This window comes from Cetorhinus maximus, chromosome 1 (genome assembly GCF_964194155.1).
Source record: "Cetorhinus maximus chromosome 1, sCetMax3.hap1.1, whole genome shotgun sequence".
NCBI lineage: Eukaryota > Metazoa > Chordata > Chondrichthyes > Lamniformes > Cetorhinidae > Cetorhinus > Cetorhinus maximus.
In genome coordinates this window covers 198,317,665-198,331,468 of record NC_135879.1, presented here as the reverse complement: position 1 = coordinate 198,331,468, position 13,804 = coordinate 198,317,665, and the positions used below count along the sequence as shown (strand labels likewise).

The 13,804-nt window shown below is 42.5% G+C and overlaps 2 protein-coding genes and 1 long non-coding RNA gene across 5 annotated transcripts in view; 2 read left to right on the top strand and 1 right to left on the bottom strand.

The window, feature by feature from the left end:
• galt (galactose-1-phosphate uridylyltransferase) overlaps window positions 1–482 on the bottom strand; it is a 78,574-nt gene extending 78,092 nt beyond the window's left edge. Inside the window, exon 1 of one of the 3 annotated variants that reach the window (XM_078551551.1) lies at window positions 154–482. In XM_078551551.1, the coding sequence (XP_078407677.1) occupies window positions 154–196 (43 nt within the window). In that variant the 5' untranslated portion in view covers window positions 197–482. The remainder of the gene's footprint in view (window positions 1–153) is intronic. The other 2 variants (XM_078551559.1, XM_078551568.1) reach the window with 2 other exon arrangements.
• The window catches only part of LOC144686420 (uncharacterized), a 103,858-nt gene that overhangs the window by 73,110 nt on the left and 16,944 nt on the right, over window positions 1–13,804 (top strand). The gene's annotated exons all lie outside the window — the stretch shown is intronic.
• sigmar1 (sigma non-opioid intracellular receptor 1) overlaps window positions 2,683–13,804 on the top strand; it is a 28,066-nt gene continuing 16,944 nt past the window's right edge. The window contains exons 1-2 of the mRNA XM_078551582.1: window positions 2,683–3,012; window positions 12,626–12,826. Coding sequence (XP_078407708.1) covers window positions 2,874–3,012; window positions 12,626–12,826 — 340 coding nt within the window. The 5' untranslated portion in view covers window positions 2,683–2,873. The remainder of the gene's footprint in view (window positions 3,013–12,625; window positions 12,827–13,804) is intronic.

Below are 13,804 nucleotides of genomic sequence, written 5' to 3'. Positions count from 1 at the left end.
TCAGCAGAAAACAAAAGTTTCAATTAAGTAGATTGAACGGGATTTGGCACAAGCAAAGCAACCCCAAATAAATGAATCACGACAGAAAATAACTTCTCTCTGCAACATTAGCATGGGCGTTTCCAGTAAAATAAGCAAATCTTTATGAGTTACCACTGGGCTGGAAGGTCTGCTTGCTGCTGATTTGAGGTTCCATTCCGAATCCGACCCCTCCCCTGCAGATACTCTAGAGGTCAGTTACTGCAGATACTCTAGAGGTCAGTTACTGCAGAGCTCAATGTCGTGTGATATTTAAGGCATTTGTTTCATTGCAAAAATGGCGGAGATTGCCTATAAAGCTATGCAAAGGAACTCATCTCCAGCGTTTCACATTAAGATAACTTAAACCCACTGCCCGGGATGATTTTTTTTTTCACCTGCTGATCAGGCCAACCATAACTAACCCTTGAATAATAATGTTCCTGGTTTCACTCCTCCTGTCTTCTACTCCTCTCCATGTACACAAATCACTAAAATCTGGAAGTCGAGTTAAAAAAAATCAATAAAGCTAATGAGATAGACTTTAGAAAGAGGGGGGCTAGAATATAGAGAAGGAATTTTCCTATGCAATGCACATGTGGTCTATCTCTGATTGGATCACATCTGGAGTACCATGTACAGTTCTGGTCACCCACACCTTAGAATGAATTTTTTTAATATTAGATTGGGAGGGATGCAGTGCAGATTCACCAGAATACCATTACAGCTCCAAGGGTTAGATTATGAGGAAAGATGGGATGATTTGATTAAGGATTTCAGGATTTTGAAAGGAATTGGTAGTGTAGATAGAGAGAAAATTTTTAGCTGGTTAGGAATTCTGGGACAAGGGGAAACTTCAAATCTGGGCCATAGGACATTCAGGAGATAAATTAGGATAAATTCACGCAAAGCGTGGTAGACATATGGCATTCTCTCCCACAAAGACAGCTCAATTAATAGTTCTAAATCCAAGATCAATAGATGTTTTAACTAAACAAGAGTATCAAAGGATATTGAGAATTAAGATATGTTCCTAAACTGTTAATTTTTTTGCTGTGACCAGAATGCCATCAAAATGGCATTTTCATCAGTGGTAATTGCCCTTCAGTTCTGCACTCAAATGCCCATTATTCTTGTGTGGGTCCAGATGCTTTGTTTTGGCAGACAATTCCACACAGTAAACATCACTCTGAACCTCAACTGACCTTATTTTAGATCTACACACAGGGTTTCACTCAGGGAGAAATCATGAAACAGCAGTCATGAACTGTTTGATGTTCCCCTCCCTAATCTAGGGAGAAACAAATTGTTTCACCACATCATTCAAAATTTACAGTAATTCCTATCATGACCCTAGACTGCTCCAAAACGGGTTTTACAGTACTTTTGCTTAATGAATGTAGTTTCTGTTGTAATGTAGGAAACATTGCCATCATGTATCCAACTATGTCCTTGGCTACTCAGCATTGACTGGCCTTGATCTGAGTTTAATAATGTCACCATTTGAAACAAGGAGTTTACTTTTCCCTCACACAGCTCTTTTATACATTTTCTATTAGAGTATGTATATGGGAAAGTTAATTGTTAAACATTATTTTGGATATTAATTGGTAACATCATTTTGGACGGGTTTATTTCACTCTAAGAATTCTTTACAACTTATGAATTTTACATCCTCTTGAATGTATTCCAAAATTATAAATAGAAAATTCCAAAGAAGATTAACGCAAACAACGGGTGGCAGGTGGGTGTGGTGATAGGTGGGTGAGGTGGTAGTCGGGGGTTGAGGGGGGTTAGGCAGGTGGTTGAGGTGGTAGTCGGGTGGCCGGCAGTGATGGTTGGGGGTAGTGGGGTGTCGTGGGGGGATCAAGAGGAATTTGGGAGGTCAGTGTGAGTGATTGGGAAGGGTCAGTTAGGAGTTAGACTGGGTTTTCTCTGGGTAAGTATTCAGCTAAGTACATCGGAACTGTCTGAAGTCTCTGACTCAAACTCAGTCAGAAACTTTTGCAGAGAGTCTTGGGAGAAGGAGAATTGTCCATCAAAAATTGAAATTTCCCAGGTAATTCCCACAGAGGTCAGAGTTTCAGAATTTCCACCGCTTCTCGACGCACATCTTAGGTTGCATGTCCGAAGTTCCGGGGACTGGGAAATCTCTCCACTCTCTAACTCTCTCTCCACAGATCCTGCCTAACCTTCTGAGTATTTCCAGCATTTTTTGCTTTTATATCAGGTTTCCAGCATCTGCAGTATTTTGCTTTTGTCTGAGATCAGTGAGGACATGGGGTGATCGATGCACAGGATAGGATGCAAACAGCTGAATTTTAAGTTTTTTCAGCTCAAAGCAGTTTTTGAAAGTTGATGCTTGCCTTAAAACAGATGATGATTAGTAACAAAAACAGAAAATGCTGGAAAAACTCAGCAGGACTAACAGCATCTGTGGAGAGAGAAAATGATTGGAAACTATCATTCTCAGTCCATTTCTGCTCTTTGTGCGTGGAGGAACCTCGGAATAGCTTTCAGTCAGCCTGATCATCAAACATCAAGCGTCCCGCCCTTTGCTCCGCCCCCAGACTCAATGCCGCGCTGATTGGTCGGGGGGCGGAACACTTTGTGAAGCCTCTGGCGCTCATAGGCGGATCGAGCTATCTGTCAATGAAAGGGGGCGTTGCCAGTGGGTGAGACTACGCCGTAGAAGCCGGCGGTTCGGCTGGTGGGTGAAAGAGAAGCGGCGGCCGCTGTCCGAGGTGGAATCGGATCGTCTGTTGACGGACTCGAGCCAGTGCAGTGTCCGAGCGGCCCCGCTCTCAGGCTCCGGCGTGGTGTCCGAGCGGCCCCGCTCTCAGGCTCCAGTGACCATGAAGCTCGCGCTGTGCCGCACCGTTGCCCTGGTGACCCTGGCCGGGCTTGGTTTCTGGTTATTCCGCGCGTGGCTGAGCAGCAAAGAGGACGTGTTCAATCAGGAAGAATTGGCCAGGCTGGCGAGGCAGTACTCAGGTATGTTATAACAAAGCTGCTGACTGCACCCGGCAATACATGTGTGTGAGGGAGAGACCTGAGCCTGCATTGAAAACCGCATTCCCAGTCTGTTCAGGCTGCATTTATTCTTCAAAAAGTAGGACCACTCCAATGACCACTTCAATCTACTTTCAATTATCAGCTGAGTGATAGAAGGGATCATTGACAGTGCTATCAGTTAGCGCTTCCTCAACAACAACCTGTTCACCAGTGTTCAGTTCTGGTTCCGGTGGGCCACTTGGCTCCAGACCTTGTTACAGCCTTGGTTCTAATGTGAACCAAAGAGCTCAATTTCTGAGTTGAGAGGTGTTGCTCTCGAGGGGGTCCTTGGCTCGTTTGTTGTCCATAAGGCCATAAGACATAGGAGCAGAAATTAGGCCATTCGGCCCATCGAGTCTGCTCCGCCATTCAATCATGGCTGATAAGTTTTTCAACCCCAGTCTCCCGCCTTCTCCCCGTAATCTTTGATCCCCTTACCAATCAAGAACCTATCTATCTCGGTCTTAAATGCACTCAATGACCTGGCCTCCACAGCCTTCTGTGGCAATGAATTCCAGATTCACCACTCTCTGGCTAAAGAAATTTCTCCTCATCTCTGTTCTAAAAGGTCTTCCCTTTACTCTGAGGCTGTGCCCTCAGGTCCTAGTCTCTACTACTAATGGAAACATCTTCCCCACATCCACTCTATCCAGGCCTTTCAGTATTCGGTAAGTTTCAATCAGATCCCCCCTCATCCTTCTAAACTCCATCGAGTATAGACCCAGAGTCCTCAAATGTTCCTCATATGTTAAGCCTTTCATTCCTGAGATACGGGGCCCAAAATTGCTCACTATTTTAAATGTGGTCTGACCAGAGCCTTATAAAGCCTTAGCAGCATATCCCTGCTTTTATATTCTAGTCCTCTTGAAATAAATGCCAGCATTGCATTTGCCTTCCTAACTACCGACTCAACCTACAAGTTAACCTTAAGAGAATCCTGGACTAGGACTCCCAAGTCCCTTTGCACTCCAGATTTCTGAATTCTCTCCCCATTTAGAAAATAGTCTATGCCTCTATTCTTCCTACCAAAGTGCATGACCTCACACTTCCCCACGTTATATTCCATCTGCCACTTATTTGCCCATTCTCCTAATTGTCCAAATCCTTCTGCAGCCTCCCCGCCTCCTCAATACTACCTGTCCCTCCACCTATCTTTGTATCATCTGCAAACTTAGCCAGGATGCCCTCAGTTCCTTCATCTAGATCATTAACGTATAAAGTGAAAAGTTGTGGTTCCAACACTGACCCCTGCGGAACTCCACTAGTCACCGGCCGCCATCCTGAGAATGACCCCCTTATCCCTACTCTCTGCCTCCTGCCAGACAGCCAATCTTCTATCCATGCTAGTACCTTGCCTCTAACACCACGGGCTCTTATCTTACTGAGCAGCCTCCTGTGCGGCACCTTGTCAAAGGCCTTCTGGAAGTCCAAGTAGATAACATCCATTGGCTCTCCTTTGTCTAACCTACTCGTTACCTCCTCAAAGAATTCTAACATATTTGTCAGGCATGACCTCCCCTTGATGAAACCATGCTGACTTTGCCCTATTTTATCATGCACTTCCAAATATTCTGAAATCTCATCCTTAATAATGGACTCTAAAATCTTACCAACGACCGAGGTCAGGCTAATCGGCCTGTAATTTCCTGTCTTTTGCCTCACTCCCTTAAACGGGGGTTACATTAGCGATTTTCCAGTCCTCTGGGACCCTCCCTGACTCCTGAAAGATCACCACTAACGCCTCCACTATCTCTTCTGCTATCTCCTTCAGCACTCTGGGGTGTAATCCATCTGGCCCCGGTGATTTATCCACCTTCAGACCTTTTAGTTTTCCTAGCACCTTCTCCTTGGTGATGGCCACCATATTCACCTCTGCCCCCCCCGACTCTCTTGGACTTTGGGGATGTTACTCGTGTCTTCCACCGTGAAGACTGACGCAAAGTACCTATTCAGTTCCTCCGCCATTTCTTTGTTCCCCACTACTACTTCTCCAGCGTTGTCAGTTGTCCCTGAGATTGAGTTCAAGTCCCATTGAAGAGACTTAAGTAGAGGTTGGCACTCAATGCAGTATTCAAGAAGTAGTGCACCCTTGACTTAAAGGCAAAATGATAAACAGATTGGTATCCCATCCACCACCTTCAATGCTGACTCTTTCAGCTTAGAAGACAAGGGCAGCAGACACCATCCTGACTTGGAAATATATTGCTGTTCCTTCATTGGTGCTGGATCAAAATCCTGGAGCTCCCTAACAGCACTCTGTGTACCTACACCAGATAAACTGAAGTAGTTCAAAAAGGCAGCTCAGCACCACCTTCTCAAGGGCAATTGGGGATGGGCAATAAATGCTGACCTAGCCTACGAAGCCCACATCCTGTGAATGAATAAGAAAAAGACACATGGGAACAGCTGTAAGTTCCTCTCCAAGTCACACACCATCCTGACTTGGAACTATCTCACTATTCTTTCTTTGCTGGCTTAGAAATCTGAAACTCCCTCCCTAACAGTACTTTGCGTGTACCTACACAACACAGACTGCAGTGGTTCAAGAGGGCAGCTTACCTCACCCCCTTGAGGGAGATTAGGGATGAGCAATAAATGGCTTGCTTTTCCAGCAATATCCACCTCTCAAGTGAATTTTTTTTTAAATGTAGGTTTCAAAGGCCTTTGGGTGGTAGTGCATCTGAAGACTGCATTTGGGATCAGGCATGAAACAGGAGTGAAATGTGACTGGCTCCAGAAGTAACTTTGGATTGAAACCACAGTTTTACTGTTGTGATGTGAAACTGTTTTGCATTTATGTTACAGGGCATGATAAATGCAACTGCAGCTGCCCTTTACACTGGATTTGAATTGGTCCTTGGCTCTGAATTTACACTGTAACCAATTCCTGTCTGCGAAGTGGAGCAGCTGTGAATGCACCCCTAGTTTAATATTCGCTTACTGCAATATAGGTGTGCTTATGTGTAATGGAAATTATGTTTATGTCAAGTGTCAATTCCCAACACGTTTATCGAACACCTTTAAGATAACTTATCTAAGGTATTTCTTGAAGGAAAATCAAATGTTCCCAGGACATTTTTATCTCATAAGATATAATACGTATAAATTAGGAGCAGGAGTAGGCCACTCGGCTCCTCGAGCCTGCTCCAACATTTAAAAATATCATGGCTGATCTGATTGTAACCTCCCATTTACCCCTGATAACCTTTCACCCCCTTGTTTATCAAGAATCTATCTACCTCAGCCTTAAAAATATACAAAGACTCTGCTTCCACTGCCTTTTGAGAAGGGAGTTCCAAAGACTCACTATACTCTGAGAGAAAAAATTTCTCCTCATGCCTTAAATGGGCGATCCCTTATTTTCGAACAGTGACTCCTAGTACTATATTCTCCCACAAGAGGAAATATCCTTTCCACATCCACCGTGTCAAGACCCCTCAGGATCTTGAATGTTTCAATCAAGTCGCCTCTTACTCTTCTAAACTCCAGTGGATACAAGCCGAACCTGCCCTTTCCTGGTATTAGTCTAGAAAGCCTTCTCTGAATGTGTCTGATGCATTTACATCTGTCCTTAAATAAGGAGACTAGTACTGTACACAGGACTCCAGATGTGCTCTCACAAGTGTCCTGTACAACTGAAGCATAACCTCCTACTTTTGGATTCAATTCCCCTTGCAATAAATTATAACATTCTATTAGCTTTCCTAATTACTTGCTGTACCTGCATACTAAACTTTTGTGATTCATACACTAGGACACCCAGATCCCCCTTCATCTCAGAGCTCTGCAACCTCTCTCCATTTAGATAATATGCTTTTTAATTCTTCCTGCCAAAATGAACCATTTCACATTTGCCCAAATTGTAATCCATTTGCCAGATCTTTGCCCTCTCACAGCTTATCCACATCAGTTTGTAGCTTACGATGTCTTCACAACTTACTTTCCTACCTATCTTTGTTTCATCAGCAAATTTAGCAGCCATATCTTTGGTCCCTTCATCCAAGTCATTTATATAAATTGTAAAAAGTTGAGGCCCCAACCTCAACTGATCCCTGTGGCACACCGCTCATTACGCCATGCCATCCAGAAAAAGACCCATTTATGCCTACTCTCTGCTTCTTGTTAGCTAGCCAATCTTCCATCCATGCCAATATGTTACCCATGAGCTTTTATTTTCCATAATAACCCTTGGTGTGGTGCCTTATCAAATGCCTTCTGGAAATCTAAATATAGTACATCCACTGCTTCCCCTTTATCTACAGTACATGCGACTCCTTCAAAAAAAACTCCAAAGAATTGGTTAATCATGATTTCCCTTTCACAAAAGCATGCTGACTCTGCCTGGTTGCCTTGAATTTTTCTAAGCACCCTGCCATAACATTTTTAATAATAGCTTCTAACATTTTCCCTTTGACAGATGTTAAGCTAACTGGCCCGTAGTTTCCTGCTTTCTCACTCTTTTTGAATAAAGGAGTTACATTAGTTATTTTCCAATCTAACGGACCCTTCCGTGAATCTAGGGAATGTTGGAAAGCTAAAACCAACACATCAATTATCTCACTAACCACTTCTTTTAAGACCCTAGGCTGAAGTCCATGAGGACCCGCGATTTGTATAAATGCAAGTTGTTTTGATAAACTTTGAGTCAGACAGGCCACTGCAGTTTCATACAAAATGGTTAAGCTTGAGTTAGTGGTAAGGAAACGTTGGGCTGAGCTCAAACCAGACTGTTCACAACCATGGCATCCTATTTGACCCTGAGATGAGCTTCCACTGCATATCCATTCTATCACTAAGACTCCTCTATTTCCTCCTCTGCTGCTGAAACCTAGATCCATGTCTTTGTTAACCTCCTATACTTGTCTATTGCAATGCACTCCTAGCTGGCCTCCCATCTTCTACCCTTCATAAATTTGAGCTTAACCAAAACTTTGCCTGTATCCTAACTCGCACCATGTCCCATTCACCCATCAACTATGTGCTTACTGACCCACATCGGCTCTTACTTTGACAAGCTTCAATTTTAAACATTTTTCTTCCTTGTTTTCAATCCCTCCATGGCCTTACCTCCATCATCTCTGTAACCATCTCAAGCCCTGCAGCCCTCTGAGATCATAACACTCATCCAATTCTGGCCTCTTGTGTATTTCTGATGTTAATTGCTCCTTTATTGACAACTGTGCCTTCAGCTGCCTGGGCCCTGAACGCTGGAATTCCCTCCCCGAGTGTCTCTTTCCTTCTCAAGATGCTTCTTTAAAATTTTTGACCAATATTTTGGTCACCTGTCTTTATTTGGCTTAGTGGCAAACTTTTTTCATGCTCCTTTGAAATACTTCAGGATGTTTTCCTAAGTTAAAGGCACTTTACAAATGCAAGTTGTTAATTTTTGTATTTAAGTTGATGCTGTTGATCTGCTTCCAAGTATTTGACACTTCTGTGCATCTCCCAAGGACAGCACAAAAGGACAGCAGGGGAAGACTGATAATTCACTAAAGCACCAACATTCCATTACTCTTGCAACCAAACATTGATCCTGTTCCATCATGCCTAGCCCTTGTATTGATCTTGCACATTTTCTGTTTGGAATTTATTTATAATTTTCTATAAGAGCAAGCAGATAGCATTCTCAATTATGACATGGGATATGGCCAATGTTATATCTGTGTCATGGTCCCCAATGAGGTTACCACTGGACAAACTGATCCCAGGGCGGAACCCAGCTTGACAGATCCTAACTTTTATTTGTTTGTTTAGATATGTGAGGAGGGGCTACTGAACAGAGTCACTGAAGTCAGCTAATGAACTTTTAACAAAAGCATAAAACATTTATTTTACAAGAAAAGATGAACGATGTTACAATACTCCTTCACCCACAGCTATACCTTTACAGATATATACGGATTTGTAAGGATAACACGAGTTATAAAAGCTATCTTATACTTTAATGTTCACAGTAAGTATGCAGTCCATGTAAACCTATTGTGACTAGTGGTCAGACACACCACACTCTGAAACCAAGTGACAGATGCCACCTCAACCAGATGCTATGAATCTGTCATCAACTCCCCTCAGACGCTTGTCACACCGTGAGCCAACCAGTCTCACTGAACTCCGTCTTTCACTCAAGGGTTTCCAATCTCAACTCCCCAAGAGCTCGCTTTGGAATCTTCTCCCAAAACGATGCTTTCACTCACACCTTCCACAAGGGTTCACTTCCAGAGTTTCGAACACTTCTTCCGATGCTCCTCTCGCCTGTGTCACCACATACATTCGAGCTGTCTTCCACGCACTCGCTCACCAGCTCAGCTGTCAACAGTATGCCACTGCTTCATATGCCCCTAGCAAAGAATTACAGACTTTCAGCCGTCTCTTTGGTCCTTCTTGCCTCTTGCAAACTGTTCTCACTTTAAATATGTTTTCTGCAGCATTTGTCTCTTTAAATCTTGGAGCTATCTCTCTGCTCCTCACTCTTACCTTCACTTAACAGGACCTTTTTCAGATTCTTGTCCTTCCTTTGACTAGAGGGTCTGCTTGGGACTTTCTCCTGTTCCACTCCCTTAGATTTTGGTGTCTTTTCTTTGGCTTGGGACTGGCTATCTGTCCCTTTTGCTCCACTCTCTCTCTGGCAGCTACTTTCAAGCAACTTTAGCTTGGAACTGGCTAACTGCCCGTTCTAGGCTGCTTCTGCCTGGCAGCTGTCTTCAAAAAAAACTGAAAAAACTATTTTTGTCGTTCTGTCTGTGTGTCTGTGGGAGGGACCTGCCTCTCTGGACCCCTGTTGCTAGACAACAGCACTTTTTTTTTTCTACTCTTGTCTATTTAACTTAGCTGGAACAGTTGTAAACTCTCATTAGAAATGCAAGCACCTTTTTAAAGTGAAACTAAAACTCAATTTGACCTTTCTTAACACAGAGATATAGAAATACAAACCAAACTTAAACTTTAAAGCCATAACTCATTCCTAACACCCACAAATACCAATATAACTTAGGAAATAGAGAGAGTTTAACTAACGTCTGTTTTATTTGTGGTGTCTGAGGTTTTCTTTATGGCTGATGCAGTTTCTGTATTGAGAGCAAATATCAAATGATTGGAAATTGTCTATATTATTTCAATGTTCAATTCCAATTAAACAAAAGAAAATGCACAAGTAATGTTGAATAGCAAATGACAGTTTTGCACAAATATTTAGAATGGAAATTATCAGTGCACAAATTAGTGTTCAACTTATTTTTTTCTTCTCACTGTTAATTCATTTAATCATGACTGAACTGCAGATTGACTTTATACTGGAAATCCAATATCAAAGAATGTAAACTTCTGCCTTATTGTCTGTCCTATTTTTGGCTGTGATTTTCTGCAAATCATATTTTTGTTTAATGCCATCCTGCTTTGCAAAGGATCTGTGGGGCTTCAGAATTGCAATAATAAAACAATTGAGCAGTGTTGATTATTTACTTTTGACCAAAGATGCACATTTAATGTCCATGAATTAAATCTCTTAAGGTGTGTTCAACATTTTAAACAGCCAATCAGCAGTTGGTTTGATTGACTACTCCATTTAGCTTCATAGTTTGTTTAATGTTCTTAAGTACCAATTTTCTTGAGTACATAATGGTGAGCAATGCTTCTCCTGTATTTCAACAGTAGAGATAAAAGCCATTGCTACCTTTGGAAAGTGCTTGTGAATCGCTGAAGCGTGTGCATCTAACAGTTTGAGGGACATATAAATTCTAATGATTTTTAAAATGCTTTCATGGGATGTGGTTGTCACTGGCTCAGCCGGCATTTATTGCCCATCCCTAATTGCCCTCAAGGTGGTGGTGAGCTGCCGCCTTGAACCGCTGCAGTCCATGTGGCGTAGGTGCACCCACAGTGCTGTTAGGTAGGAAATTCCAGGATTTTTACCCAGCGACAGTGAAGGAATGGCAATATAGTTCTAAGTCAGGATGGTGTGTGGCTTGGAGGGGAACTTGAAGGTGGTGGTGTTCCCGTACTTCTGCTACCCTGTCCTTCTGGATGGAAGAAGTCGCAAATTTGGAAGGAGCCTTGGTGAATTGCTGCAATGCACCTTTTAGATGGAACTCTGCTGCCACTGTATTGGTGTTGTATGGGCTGCAAATCAAGCAGGCTGCTTTGTCCTGGATGGTGTCAAGCTTCTTGAGTGTTGTGGGAGCTGCACTCATCCAGGCAAGTAGAGAGTATTCCATTACACTCCTGACTTGTGCTTGTAGATGGTGGACTACTTCGGGGAGCCAGGAGGTAAGGTACTTGTCGCAGAATTCCCAGCCTCTGACCTGCTCTTGTAGTCACATTATTTGTATGGCTAGTCCCATTCAGTTTCTGTCAATGGTAACCACCAGAATGTTGATAGTGGGAGATTCAACGATGGTAATACCATTGAATGTCTAGGGAAGATGATTGGATTCTCTCTTGTTAGAGATGGTCATTGCCTGGTACGTCTGTGGTGCGAATGTTACTTGCCACTTATCAGCCCAAGTCTAAATTTTTTTTTTATTATTCATTCACGGGACGTGGACTTCACTGGCTAGGCCAGCATTTGTTGCCCATATTACAGGAAATATTGTCCAGATCTTGCTGCATATGGACACAGACTGCCTCATTATCTGAGGAGTCACGAATGGTGCTGAACATTGTGCAATCATCAACGAACATACCCAATTCTGATCTTTTGATGGAGAGAAGGTCATTGATGAAGATGGTTAGACCTAGGGCACTGCCCTGAGGGACTTCTGCAGCGATGCCCTGGGACTGACATGATTGACCTCTAACAGCCATAACCATCTTCCTTTTGTGGTAGTTATAACTCCAACCAGCAGAGACTTCTCCTCCTGATTCCCATTAACTCTAGTTTTGTTAGGGCTCCTTGATGCCACACACAGTCAAATGCTGCCTTGATGTCAAGAGCAGTCACTCTCACCTCCCCTCTGGAGTTCAACTTTTTTGTCCATGTTTGCCTCAAGACTATAATGAGGTGAGGAGCTGAGTGGCCCTACATTTTATCAAAGGCCATTTTTTCTCAAAATTACCTCTATTGTGCCTTCTCTAATCAAGTTGTCTTTAGTTTTTCAATCCAGTGATAATCTGCATATTTCCATGCCAGACCACATCGACAGCCTAACAATTGCCACTTAGCAGCAGTTAACTACACCACGCCATGAAAATATAAAAAGTTACAACAATCTAGCTGCATTCCAGAAAGGCACTTCACCGAGCAGTTATTGATCTCTGGTTGTGTGCCTAGATCAAGTAATAAAAATTTGAATAATGAGCAGTGGGAACATTTATGCAGCACATAATTTGCTTATCCGCAATGTGTTGTATCACCTACAGGCATCCACATTGAGTCATGTTCATTTTTTTTATAGTAACCTAATGTACTGTGTACATGACAGAAATAAACAAAGCCTAACATCTTTTTGCAAAATTGCACAATGAATCACTGGAAGTGAGAATTGTTTTAATGAAAGATATTTATTGAAAATAGTTGATATTTTGAATCACAGTAATATAAACTGGTGCTGTATTGCAGGTCTTAATCATGAGCAAGCATTCACTAAAGTTGTGGTTGAGTTGAGGAAAAAGTACCCTGGTCACATACTTCCAGATGAGGACCTGCAATGGATCTTTGTGAACGCTGGAGGCTGGATGGGTTCCATGTGCCTTTTGCATGCATCCTTAACAGAATATGTGTTGCTGTTTGGAACAGCAGTGGACACTGGGGGACACTCAGGTACAGTATAATTGTTTACTCTGTAGCATTATATGAGGATTTTTTTTTTTTTAAAGACAATTCCAGTATTAGGTTTCTAGTTTGAGAATTTTATTATACAAGGAAATTAACTTGTATTAAAAATAGTGATTGACATCCTTCCATCTGTGAGAGATGATGGGAATGCAGTCTCAGAATTTGGTGAAGTCAGATGAGATCATCTACACCTCTTTTGATGGCTGAGCAAGACATGAGTATGAATGATCATAATAAGGGACTTCAATTATCCAAATAAAGACTGGGATAGGAATAGCACAAAAAGACAGGAGAGATGAGAGTTCCTGGAATGTGCTCAAAATAATTTTCTGCAGCAGTATGTTTCCAGTCCCAAAGAGAGGATAAACTCTTTCGGACCTGGTTCTGCAGAATGAATTGGCCCAAGTGGATCAAATATCAGTGGGAGAGCCTCTAGGGGACAGTGACCATTGTATAATAAGGTTTAGGTTAATCATGGAAAAGGACAGAGAACAATCCAGAGCAGGGATAATTAATTGGGGGAAAGCCAACTTTGATGGGATGAGAATGCATCTGAGCCGAGTGAGTTTGAATCAAATGTTGGCAGAAAAGAAAGTGGCCGAGCAATGGGCCACATTCAAAGAAAAAGTATTGCAGGCAATGTCAGGGTATATTCCTCTGAAGGGGGAAAGGTAGGACAAATAAATCCAGAGCGCCCTGGATGACGAGAGAGATAGAGGTAAAGATGAAAAGGAAGAAGTGTGCCTATAGCAGATGTCAGGTAGAAAATACAATGGAGATTCAGGCTGAATAAAGGAAGACCAGAGGGGAAGTCAAGAAATTAATAAAAGCAAGGAGAGTGCGCAAAAAGCGGCTGGCAGCAAATATAAAAGAGAATCCCAAGGTCTTCTATAAGCATGTAGATAATAAAAGGATGGTAAAAGAAAGAATAGGTCCAATTAGGGACAAAAAGGACTTGCATGT